The 13,377-nt window shown below is 41.4% G+C and overlaps 1 protein-coding gene across 3 annotated transcripts in view; it reads right to left on the bottom strand.

The window, feature by feature from the left end:
- Positions 1–13,377, bottom strand: part of dennd5a (DENN/MADD domain containing 5A) — a 225,811-nt gene that overhangs the window by 166,284 nt on the left and 46,150 nt on the right. For 2 of the 3 annotated variants that reach the window (XR_009446848.1, XM_048545755.2), the window contains exons 2-3: positions 13,269–13,340; positions 12,247–12,356 (exon numbers count right to left, since the gene is read on the bottom strand). Coding sequence is in view for 2 of the 3 variants with exons in the window: in XM_048545755.2 (XP_048401712.1) it covers positions 12,247–12,356; positions 13,269–13,340 (182 nt within the window). In the remaining variant the exon portion in view is untranslated. The remainder of the gene's footprint in view (positions 1–12,246; positions 12,357–13,268; positions 13,341–13,377) is intronic. The other variant, XM_048545756.2, reaches the window with a different exon arrangement.

Here is a 13,377-nt window from a genome sequence, read left to right as displayed (position 1 = left end):
TTTACTGCTGTGACTTTATCCAGTTTCCCTATAAATACACCTATGCTACTCACCTCAACACTCCAAGTAGTCATGAGCTCCAAAGGCTCACCATTGATGAAAAGGAGAATAGATTAGTATACCTACAAAACTATTCACAGCTTACATCTGTTGCCGCCTACTAAAAGAAATTTTCTGTAATGGAGGTTGAATTTTGCTGTGAACAGTCTTTGGAATTTGAACCGTGTTTACTGTAATGAAATAAATTATGAAACCCAAAAGTAATAGAGCTAAATTATTATGCGACAGCAGTAGTCCATGCAAAAGCACAACTGGTCAAGATGAAATCGAAGTGTTCATTCAGCCAGCTGAAATAAGTAACTTCATCAAACTGGTTTTCAACAAATAGTGTTCAAAGTCATAGAATTGACTGAAAACATAAAACACGATTCTTTGTTGAAATTTGAGTTTGTGTTTTACAGGAATTCCTAAATTTTATTTAACCAAAGGGGTAACATTAACAACAGTGCTTGTCCTTATAATTTAGTTTTAGGTAATATATAATTCATATATTTTGTTTACAATCAGCAGCCTGGTTTTTAAAGATCATACAAGCATTCCAGTGCGCAAGACTTGTTCTGCTGTGCAAAATTAAAAATGAGTACTTGGCATCATTTATATAATACTCACCTGTTTAAATCTTGTGGGAAGAAAAATGGGGTAAGAAATAAACACTTAAGTGACCAGGTTTTGCATTAAGAATTCCAGCCAAAATCACTCATTATTGCTTTACAGTAAATCAAACAGCAACTTCCACTGAGCAGTTAACTGTCTGAGTTACTGTCCTGCTGCTTGATAAGCTATACTTCACTCATTCAATGTGGCATCAACATTAAACCAGTGGGACCAGTGTTTTTGCTAATCATATAACTAGGGGAGTGGAGAAGTCTTTAAACAAAATAGTGGAACAAAATAATCTATTGAGGGAATGTGACAAATTCAAGAGAGGACAAGAAAGCAAGATAGTAATAATAGTGTCAAATTACTGCATTGCTGGAATCTGTACGGAAAACAAAAAATTCTGGAAATCACAGCGGCTCAGGCAGCATCCGTGGAGAGACAGCAAGCTAATGTTTTAAGTTTAGATGACTCTGTATACCCTTAATAAGGATATTTATATTATATCACGGAAAGAAGAGACAGAGGGTACAAACTGCCCGGAAATAAGACTATTGCAAAAATACTAAGAAGTCAGAACCATCCCATTCTGTCAGTTCCTATGTCTCCATCGAACATGTTCAGATGAAGCCAACTTCAACAAGGGAGCCTCCGAAATGTCCACCTTCTTCCTTAACCAAGGATTCCCCAGCTCCGTCGTCAACAAGGCCTTCAAACAGGTCTGACCCATCCCCCGCACTTCCGACTTCACCTCTTCACTTCCCTCCTGCAACAGTGATTGGGTTCCCCTTGTCCTTACCTACCATCCCACCAGCATCCACATCCAGAAGATCATCAGAAGCCATTTCCCAGCAAGATGCCGCCACCAGACACATATTTCCCTGCCTTCCACAGGGACAGTTCTCTCTGGGACACCCAGGTCCACACTTGCTTCACCCCAAACACCACCCCAATAGCCCTATGCCACTTTTGCCTGTAACCAGCGAAGGTGCAACACCTGCCCATTTATCTCCTCCCTCCCCAGTATCCACAGGCCCAAACATATCTTCCAGGTGAAGCAACACTTCACCTGCACTTATCACAATCTAGTCTACTGCATTAGCTGCTCACAATGTGGTCTCCTCTACATTAGGGAAATGTTCTGCTCACAAAGTAAGACCCCAAATTACCTGGTGCCTGCAACTTTAATGCACCACCTTGTTCCCTGGCCAACATCTGTCTCCGGCTTGCTGCAGTGTTCCAGCAAAGCTTAACACAAGTTGGAAGAATAACAATTCATTTTCCTCTCGGGGACCCTGCACCCTCTGGACTCAATATCAAGTTCAGTAATTTTAGGGCCTAAAATCTCCCTTGTTCCAGCCCTCTACCCCACACGCCAGGCCTTGTTACCACATAGCCTGCCATTACACACCACCTACTACTAATAGTCACTACTAATAGTCCCCATTAACAACTATTCACCCTACGAGCCCGATTGTTACCATCTCCCTTGTCTGTCCAACTGCTCTTCTCTCCCTTTCGGCTCTATCCTATCGTTTACTCCCTACCCCTACCCCAACCCCCTCCCAATTTTTCTGCATATAAACTAAGAAGTCAGATAAGTCAGAAGACTGTTTATTAAACAATGAAGAATGATGACAAACAGACAGAAATTAGACTATGAGAGAAAGTGACCTAAAATATAAAAATAAAAAATTATAAAAATTTCTACAATTATTTAAGTAGATAAAAAGCAGTGATCATTGGTCTGCTCAGAGTTTGGGGAATTATTAAAAGAAAATCAGGAAGTGCGGTTTGCATTGAACATTTTCCCAGCCACCATCAGTTTTGACGAAGGGTCACAGGCCCCAAAATGTTGACTCTGTTTTTCCGTTCACAGATGCTGCCAGACCTGCCGAGTTTTTCCAGCAACTTTCTTTTTGTTCCTAAAGAAGGCAGAACTGGAGGTTCTGATTTTCTGATGAAGCAATTAGGCCTGAAATGTCAGCCTTCCTGCTCCAATGATGCTGCTTGGTCTGCTGTGTTCATCCTACATCTCGTCATCTTGGATTCTCCAGCATCTGCAGTTCCTACTATCTCAGAACTAAAGGCTCTATATTCTAAACTGCTTGCATTTGAAACAAAATTAACCAATTGACAACTGAATTAGAAATGGATGTTTGATCTAATGGTGATTACAGAGACAAGGCTGTAAGATGACAAAGGATAATATTCAAGGGTATATAATATTTGGAAGGACAAGAAGTTCAGAAACGGTGGTGGGTAGCTGTCTTAACTGAGAATATTATTAGTACAATATTGAGAGAAGACCTTAGTTCTAAAGGCCAAGATATGGAATCACTTTGGGTAGAGACAAGGAAAAAGTAACATCAAATTCAACTTGTAGAATTAGTTTATGGATACCCTAACAGTAACTATGCTGTGGGACAGGGTGTGCAGGACAAAGGGCTTATGAGAAGAGGACAGTGTTAACCTTGAGTGATTTTAATCCACATATGGATTAGACAAATCAGGTTCACAATGAAATGCTGAAAAATGGGTGCATAATCTGTTTTCAATACAGTTTCTTACAGTAGCATTCTAGGTCCAAACAAAGAGCATGTTATTCATGTCCTTATAATGTTAAATGAGACCAGATTAATAATGGACTTATAGAAAAGGCTACCTGAGGAAGTTAAATACAGTTACAAATTGAATAAAAACATATAGTTCCATAAGATTAGGAACTGATAAGTCAGAAGACTGTTTATTAAACAATGAAGAATGATGACAAACAGACAGAAATTAGACTATGAGAGAAAGTGACCTAAAATATAAAAATAAAAAATTATAAAAATTTCTACAATTATTTAAGTAGATAAAAAGCAGTGATCATTGGTCTGCTCAGAGTTTGGGGAATTATTAAAGGAAAATCAGGAAGTGCGGTTTGCATTGAACAAATTTATTTTGTCTGTCTTCACTGCAGAAGACATAAAAAGCAATCCTACTGAGAAAACTTAAGAGTAGAAAAAATTATGAGAACAAAAGACTGGCAAGTCCCCAGCACCCGAATAGGCTTCATCCTAGATATATAAAAACAAAAGGCAGCTGAGGTAGTAGACGCCAAAGTGTAAAGCTGGATGAACACAGCAGGCCAAGCAGCATCTCAGGAGTTCATACAGCTTCACATTTTGTTATCTTGGATTCTCCAGCGTCTGCAGTTCTCATTATCTCTGAGGTAGTAGATGCATTTGTTTTATTTTATGGCACAATTTAATGCCACCTGACAGAGTCAACATGGTTTTGTGAAATAAAAATCATGTTTGACTACTTTGTTAGAGTTCATTGAGGAAATAGCAAACAACATGAATAAATGGGAATGTAGATATAGTGTACATGGATATCCAGAAGGCATATGAAAATGTGACACAACCAAGGTTTCAACACAAAATAACAATTATCAGGAATTACATCAGAATTTCTAAAGGATTGTTTGGTGAAGAGAAAACAGCATAGGCATGAATGGATCATTTTCACGTCGGTTAGGTGTAACAAGAGGAATACCATAAAACTCAATACCAAGGTTTCCATTCTTTACAATCTAAACTAATGACTTGGGCAAAGGGACTACTGCTCCTAATTTATATTTTATATGTGTCTGTGACCTTGACTTCATGTTCCAGATTCCTAAAACAATGACAATGTTTTCTCAGCATTTGTCCTGCAGTAGAGGAGACATATTGGACTCAAAACATTAGCTCTGTTTCTTTCTCCCCAGATGCTGCTACATATGCAGAGCTTTTCCAGCACTTTCCATTTTTACTTCTGTGCACTGTACTCTTGGATAGCTTCATCTAAACTCTGTATAACTGCAGCAAGACTGCTTTGCTGTTTTACTAAAACAAAACCTAGAATACAATTTCCTCCTCAATTGCTTGTTGTACCTGCATGTTACCTTGTGATCATGTACAAGCCAGCCAAGCTCTGTGATTGCAAAGATTTCCTCATCTCTTGTCATTAAAATAAAACTCTGCTTTTTTTAAAATCCAAGTGGATAACTTCCCAATTGAGCAGATAGTATATTCGATCTGCTACATCTTTGCCCACTCACCCAACCAATCTACATCCCTCAGCAGTCTCTTTACATCCTCCCCACCATTTAGTTTGCCTACTAAATTTCTACTGTCAGGAAATGTGGGCATATTACCTTCACCTTCTGGATGCTGAATAGGCTTTGGGTATCAGGAAGTGAGTTACTCACTGCAGGATTCTTAGCCTCTGACCTCCTCTTGGAGACACAGTATTTATGTGGTTAGTCCAGTTTAGTTTCTGGTCAATAGTGACACCCTAGGATGCTGAGAGTGGAAGGAATTCAGGGATAGCAATGCTATTGAACATCAAGGGGTGACAGTTAGATTCTCTATTTTTAGAGGTGGTTATTGCTGGCTCCAACCTGGATACTGTCCCAGTCTTGCTGCATATGAACATGTGCTGCTTCGGTATGGGAGGAGTTGCAAATCATGCTGAACATTGTACAATCATCATGAATGACCTACTTCTGACCTCAAGATGGCAAGAAGAACATAGAACATAGAACAATACAGCGCAGAACAGGCCCTTCAGCCCTCGATGTTGCGCCGACCTGTGAACTAATCTAAGCCCAACCCCTACACTATCTCATTATCATCCATATGCTTATCCAAGGACTGTTTAAATGCCCCAATGTGGCTGAGTTAACTATATTGGCAGGCAGGGCATTCCATGCCCTTACCACTCTCCGAGTAAAGAACCTGCCACTGACATCTGTCTTAAATCTTTTGCCCCTCAATTTGTAGCTATGCCCCCTTGTATAAGCCGCCATTATCATCCTAGGAATAAGACTCTCACTGTCCACCCTATCTAATCCTCTGATCATCTTGTATGTCTCTATTAAATCCCCTCTCAGCCTTCTTCTCTCCAATGAGAACAGACCCAAGTCCCAAGTCCCTCAGCCTTTCTTCATAAGACCTTCGCTCCAGACCAGGCAACATCTTGGTAAATCTCCTCTGCACCTTTTCCAATGCTTCCACATCCCTCCTGTAATGGGGCAACCAGAACTGTGTGCAATATTCCAAGTGAGGCTGCACTAGCATTTTGTACAGTTGCAACATGACATCACGACTCTGGAACTCAATCCCAATAAAACCTAACACACCATATGCCTTCTTAACAGCACTATCAACCTGGGTGGCAACTTTCAGGGATCTATGTACATGGACACCAAGATCCCTCTGCACATCCACACACCCAAGAATCTTTCCATTGACCCAGCATTCTGCCTCCCTATTATTCTTCCCAAAGTGAATCACCTCACATTTATCCACATTGAACTCCATTTGCCACCTTTCAGCCCAATTCTGCAGTTTATCCAAGTCTCCCTGCAACCTGAAACATTCTTCCACACTGTCCACCCCTCCAACGACTTTAGTGTCATCTGCAAACTTACTGATCCATCTACCTATGCCTGCGTCCAAGTCATTTATAAAAATGACAAACAGCAGTGGTCCCAAAACAGATCCTTGAGGCACACCACTAGTAACCGGACTCCGGGCTGAATATTTTCCATCAACCACCACTCGTTGCCTTCTTACAGAAAGCCAGTTTCTAATCCGGACTGCTAAATCTCCCTCAATCTCCTGCCTCTGTATTTTCTCCAATAGCCTACCATGTGGAACCTTATCAAAGGCTTTACTGAAGTCCACGTACACCACGTCAACTGCCCTACCCTCATCCATATACTTGGTCACCTTCTCAAAAAACTCGATGAGGTTTGTGAGACACGACGTGCCCTTGACAAATCCATGTTGACTATCTCCCATCAAATTGTTGCATGCTAGATGATTATAAATCCTATCTCTTATAATCCTTTACAAAACATTTTCTACAACAGACGTAAGGCTCACAGGTCTATAATTACTTGGGTCATCTCTACTGCCCTTCTTGAACAAGGGCATAACAATTGCACTCTTCCAGTCCTCTGGTACTAAACCTGTAGACAATGATGACTCAAAGTTCAAGGCCAAAGGCTCCACCATCTCCTCCCTGGCTTCCCAGAGAATCCTCAGAAAAATCCCATCCGGCCCAGGGGATTTATCTACCTTCACACCTTCTAGAATTGATAACACCTCCTCCTTACTAACCTCAATCCTTTCAATTCTAATAACCCTTAACTCAGTCTTCTCCTTTTCCTGAGTGAAAACAGATCAGAATATTCGTTTAGCACCTCTCCAATCTCCACAGGGTCCACATACAACTTCCCACTTCTGTCTTTGACTGGCCCAATTCCTACCCTAGTCATCCCCTTATTCCTCATATACCTATAGAAAGCTTTAGGGTTCTCATTTATTCTACCTGCTAATGTCTGTTCATGTTCCCTCCTTGCTTTTCTTAACTCTCTGTTTAAATCCTTCCTAACTAATCTGTAACTCTCCGTCGCCTCATCTGAACCATCTCGTCTCAACGTCTCATAAGCCTCCCCCTTCCACTTAACAAGAGATACAATTTCTTTAGTAAACCACGGTTCCCCTACCTTATCACTTCCTCCCTGCCTGACAGGGACATACCTATCAAGGACATGCAATATCTGTTCCTTAAACCAGCTCCACATTTCGATTGTCCCCATTCCCTGTATTTTGCTACCCCATTCTAAGCCTCCTAAGTCTTGCCTAATCACATTATAATTGCCCTTCGCCTATCTATAACTCTTGCCCCGTGGCATGTTCCTATCCCTTTCCATCGCTAAACTGAATGTAACCGAATTATGGTCACTCTCTCCAAAGTGCTCACCTACCACTAAATCAAACACCTGGCCTGGTTCGTTACCAAGTACCAGGTCCAGTGTGGCCTCCCCTCTTGTCGGCCCTTCAACATACTGTGTCAGGAAACCCTCCTGCACACATTGGACAAAAACTGATCCATCCAATGTACTAGCGTTATAGCATTTCCAGTCAATGTTGGGGAAGTTAAAGTCTCCCATAATGACCACCCTGTTCCTTTCACTCCTGCCCAGAATAGCTTTGCCAATCCTCTCCTCCATATCCCTGGAACTTTGCGGAGGCCTATAAAAAACTCCCAGCAGTGTTACCTCTCCTCTGCTGTTTCTGACCTCAGCCCATATCACCTCAGTAGATGAGTCCTCATCAAAAGTTCTTTCAGCCACCGTTATACTGTCCTTGACTAAGAAAGCCACACCTCCCCCTCTTTCACCACCTTCCCTGACCTTAATGAAAGATCTAAACCCTGGAACCTGCAACATCCATTCCTGACCCTGCTCTATCCATGTCTCCAAAATGGCCACAACATCGAAGTCCCAGGTACTTATCCATGCTGCAAGCTCACCTACCTTATTCCAGATACTACTGGCATTGAAATAGACACACTTCAAACCAGCTTGCTGTCTGCCAGCACACTCCTGTGACAGTGAAATCCTGTCCATGTCCTCCACCTAATCAAATAGTTGAAGATGATTGGGCATAGAACATTATCCTGAGGAACTCCTGCAGAGATGTCATGGTGATGTGGTGACTGACCTTCAAGACTCACAACCACCATCCTTTGTGTCAGGTATGACTCCAACCAGTGCAGCGTTCTCACCCTGACTCATTTGCCAGGGTTTCTTGATGCCACATTAGATTAACTGTGTCCTTGATGTCAAAGGCAGTCACTCTCACTTCACCTCGAGAATTCAGCTCCATAGTTCATCTTTGAGCTAACATTGTAATGCAGTCAGAAGCTGAATGGTCCTGGTGGAAACCAAACTGAGTGTCGCTGTGTAGTTTATTGCTAAGTAAAACTACATGACAACAACAGTCAATGATGTCCTCCTTCCAACATTCATTCTAAGCAGAGTGGTCAATTCAGGCTATGCTCCCAGCATTGACTTTCAATTTCAGAAGTTGCTGTTGCGCATGGTCTTTGGAGGTAAAACAAAAAATATAGTTTCCATCACTTTACTGATGATCGAGAATGGACCTAAGGGACAGTATTTGGCTAGATTGGAATTGTCCTGCTTTTTAGATACAGGACATATCTGGGCAGTTTCCTACATTGTCAGGTACATGTAAGTGTTGCAGCTGTACAGGACCAGCTTGCTGAGGGCACTGTGTGTTCTAGAGTATACGTCATGAGCACTTTTGCTGGAATGTTGCCAGGGCCCATAGACTTTGCAGTTTCCATTGCCTCCAACGATTTCCTGATATCATATGGAGTGAACTGAATTGACTGAAGACAGACATGGGGGCCCTGGAAGGAGTCTGGGATAGATCATCCACTTGAAACATCTGGCTGAAAACTGTTGCAAATGCTTCAGCCTGATTTTTGGAGTGGTATCTTGAGTTCCCCCATTAATGAAGATGGGGATGTTTGTACTCCGTCCTCCTCCAGTGAGCTATGCAGTGGTCCCTACCATTTGCATTGAATGTGGCTGGACTGCAGAGCTTAAATCTGATCCATTGGTTGAGGTATTGCTTTGCTTTATCACTTGCTGCTTTATGCGGTTTGGCACACAATTCGTCCTGTAGGTTCAGCAGATTGACACATAAATAAACCCGGTGCTGCTTCCCTCTCATACCCTGCATTGAAAGAGGGTTAATCCCCTAGTTTGAAGGTAATGGTAAGGTGGGGGCAGATTATGTTGGAGTTCAATTTGACTGTTGTTGATGTCCACAGCCATTCATGGATGCCCACTCTGGAATTGCCAGGTCAGATTGAATTTATCCTAATTAGCACAGTGATAGTGCCAAACAGTTTGATAAAGTGTATCCTCAATGGAAGACATAATTCCATCTCCACAAGCACTGTGCAGTGGTTACTTTTATCAATACTGTAGTGGACAGATGTATCAATGGAAAGCTTTTGCATAATGGGAGTTTACAAATCAGCACATTCCTATATATATTCCTTTCTCTTTTCAATTTCTTGGTCCTCCTTTGCTAAAATTTAAAATCCATATGTTCCTCAAATTTAGCACATTTTTGGCAACATAATAAGCCTTTTCCTTTGATCTAATACTGGCTTTACCTCCTCTTGCTAACTACTGTTGAACCACATTTTCTGCATTATTGTTGTACCTTATAAAGGAATTATATAATTGTTACAATCATGTATTCACTCTTTAAATGTGAGTTACTACTCAACAAAGAAATCTTTTAATGTGCAATGGAAGTCTGACATAAATGGATCAACATCTGCAAATTTGCTTATCGTGTAGGGTTTCATGGTTCCCAAATGAGCTAAATCTCACTTGCCCAGCACACCTCACCTAGTCCATTCTCCTGCATTTGGCTCGACATCTTACCCCTCGGACTTTTCCTGCCCATTACCCCACAGACCATCTCCCAATACAGTCTAGTGATCTGACACACCTGAACTCAACAACTTCCCATTCTGCCTCAGCTCAACCCTGACACCATACACATCCAACTGGGCCCATCTCCAACTCTTTGCACCTCTTGCAATGTGGCCAACTCTGAAATACCTTCACTTACATCAAAGCTTCCCCTTCCTCACCCAGACTCGACATCTACCTCAGTCTGGCCTGACTGGACTTCTGTCTCGGCTTCCCAACCTGTACCTACTCCACACTCACAACCAGTCCCAACTCATTTCCCCACAACATCCTTTACCCAACCATGACTGTCTCTCCACTGGATTCCCTTTCCCCATGTGGCGAGTCTTGCTGTGACCTGCTATCCCTCCATAGTAGTTCCTACACCCAACCCATCTCTTCCCATTCATAAACTCCACCTCCCACTATGCCCTCTCCCTCCTGCCAGTTCCCGCCCCTTTCCCTCACACTGAGATCTTCTTCCCTGCCCCTTATTAACCTTCTCATCTACCCTTCATTCCCTCATCACCCAAGCCTCCAGTATAACCCTTACCTTGTGAATACCTCCTGCTTGCTTGCAACTCAGTCTTCCCTTTTTGCAATTCCTTTTTTACTTCTCTCCTCCTCTGTCATGAGTCCATCTTTTCCCATTTGCTCCTCCACCATGAATACCTCTTTCCCCCTTCTCCTCCATGACTTTCTCTTGTCATCTCTCTTCCTCTGCCATGACTCCTTCTTGCATCCCTCTCAACCTCTGCTGTGACACAATTATGCCTTCCTCCAACTCAAGTAGCTCTTCCCCATCCACAGCTGCAACTCATTCAACATGTTTTCTCTTTACTACATCCTCCATAATCCTTTCTCTTCTCTTTTACCCACCCTGCTGTTGTCCCCCTGTTCCCTGTCCTTCTCCCTGACTTCCCAAGTCCCTCTTTGGCCCTTACCATATTCCTGACATTCTCATTATTGCTTTATTCTCCTGCCTTTCTTCCATACACTTTGATGATATCCCTCTCTTCCCTCTCCTCTTGCCCCACCCTTCTGTTGTTTCCTTTCTCCTCAAATCCTCTTCCCCACAATTCCCTCCCCTGCCATCATTCTGTTACGGCATCCACATCCATTTTCTTTGTTCTTTTCTCTCTCTCACCCCCGCCCTCCATCATTCTTCTCCACCACCTCAGCCCTGACACCACCTTCTTCTTCCCATATAATAAACTTCTCTCACCTGTATTTAATTTGTTTTCTTTTCCTTTTTGCCCCTGCACCCACAGCTCTGATTGTTCCCAGTCTCAATTCCTTCCTCACTGTGGTTCTAACTCCCATCCCATGACTGCTCACCTCAGGATTGCCCCAACACCACCTCCCCAAGCCCATCATGCATTTTACAATAAAGTACTAGAAGTTGCAACAAACTTGCTTTATCCAGCCTTACACAATTTAATCTTATTCCGACACCTACCCCCATTAGGTTTCCAGAAGTATTTGTAGAGCTTGGCCAACAGAAATTTGAGTTACCAGTCCACCACCTGTACTATCATTCATGATATTCCACTATGCTGTTTTGCCAGTGCCCCAGAGCTGAAACACAGCCTTGGAATCACAGATCAGTGAATCTAATCTCAGTCATAGACACATCAATAGAAGTAATCAAATGTATTTTTACATGTTACTGTTTATTGAAAGGCTACAAAGGACACTCGACATAACTTCAGAAGGTATCTTCAAATGAGGCAGGCCACTGAACCTGTCAGAACACAAGTTTATCCATATTACTGCATCTGATTGTTTTAATGTGATGCCAAGATGTTCAAATCAAATACTTTATCTTGGAAGTCCGTTGCATATATTGATTACCACTTAAATAATAAGGCGTGGGGGATTAATTCATCTTCCCTTTCCAACTTACAACCTCTGGGCTATACATATTGTCTAATTACAGCAATAATTGATTTCCAGGCTTTTATCAGAGAAAAAGGCAGTGTTCAATTCGTCAGCTTTTGTGCTCCTGAGATGCTGCTTGGCCTGCTATGTTCATCCAGCTTCACACTTTATTATCAGTGTTCAATTGTTGTCCTTCCACAAGAAGAAACATCTCCCTTAACCTCAAGTTTTCATTTCAATGTACGACACTGACCTGAAGCTCAACACATGACATGTACCATGATTGGCAAGGGTTCAGAATATAAAAACAAGCAACATATTTATGGAGTTAGACCAGTTTCTCATAACATGTTTAATATACTAACCATCCCAACAGCATCCTGGTCAAAAGGGTTCCATTCCACATTCTCTGGATAATGAGCCAACACCTTAGATTTAAAAGTTCTTCGTAATGGACTCTGCTCATAGTTTTCACCTGAAAGAAAAAAAAGACAAATATACAGAATGATAAAGGTTTTCCCATCCCGGACACAAACATTACAGTACAGCAGTGACCAAAATCCAAGAAAAGACAGAATAAGTCACCCTACAAAAAGAAAGACAAAATTCATTAAGCACTTGTTATAAAAGTGATCAAGGATGCACAAAGATTCATACACTACAAACTCTGTAGAGTATTATTGCAGATCAAAATTTATAAAGCTTTAGTGTGCATAACAAAGCTTTAAATTGTGCAGTGCTGACTTATATAATTCCAACTTAAAAACAGTGCAGTTTCAATTTTTTTGGATTGCTTTAATTTGAAATGGGCATGAAAAGATTGTTGTCCACATTTGAAAACTCTTCTTTTTATCTATATATGATATTAGTTTAAAAATAATATTTTTTGTGAATCTGATAATGCCTTTATTCTAAACATTAGCCAATTATTTAAGCCTACTTCTTCAAAATTCCATAAGTTAACAAATAATGCCAATAGTTAAGGTTATTTCTCTGATCAGAAACAACTATTGTTACCTATTATTGTAGTGTACAGGAGTACAGGAGGAATCAAGAGAAAGCTAATAGCACTGCTAACTGGTCTTTGTTCCACAAAAATCAGTTCTGAAAGCTTGCTATGGTTTGGAATTGCATGAGATAAAGAGAAAAGCATACAAAAGAGAGCTTGCATCTTTTCAGAAGTAGGAGGAGCTTTGTGAATCACCACAGTTTTTTTTAAAAGGCTGTTCCAAGAGCTGTATCCAGGCGAAGAGCCTAAAATACAATCTGGAAGTTCCATCACCTGCTAAGCAACATTGCTGTGTGAAAGAAAGAACTGGAAAGTTAAAAGATCAAAAAGGTCACTAGAGTCACAGGGATGACAGAGGACCATCAGAAGGGATTTTACCTTCATCTGTACTTGAACTGACACGGCCAGCACCATCTCTGCCTTTAGAAGCCTGTAAGAGCTGGCATAAAGCTATATAACAAATAAAATAACAATTAATTACAAACTG

Source organism: Stegostoma tigrinum, chromosome 17 (assembly GCF_030684315.1).
Source record: "Stegostoma tigrinum isolate sSteTig4 chromosome 17, sSteTig4.hap1, whole genome shotgun sequence".
Classification (NCBI taxonomy): Eukaryota; Metazoa; Chordata; class Chondrichthyes; order Orectolobiformes; family Stegostomatidae; genus Stegostoma; species Stegostoma tigrinum.
Note: the sequence above shows the minus strand (reverse complement) of the source record. Positions and strands in the feature narration are given on the sequence as shown.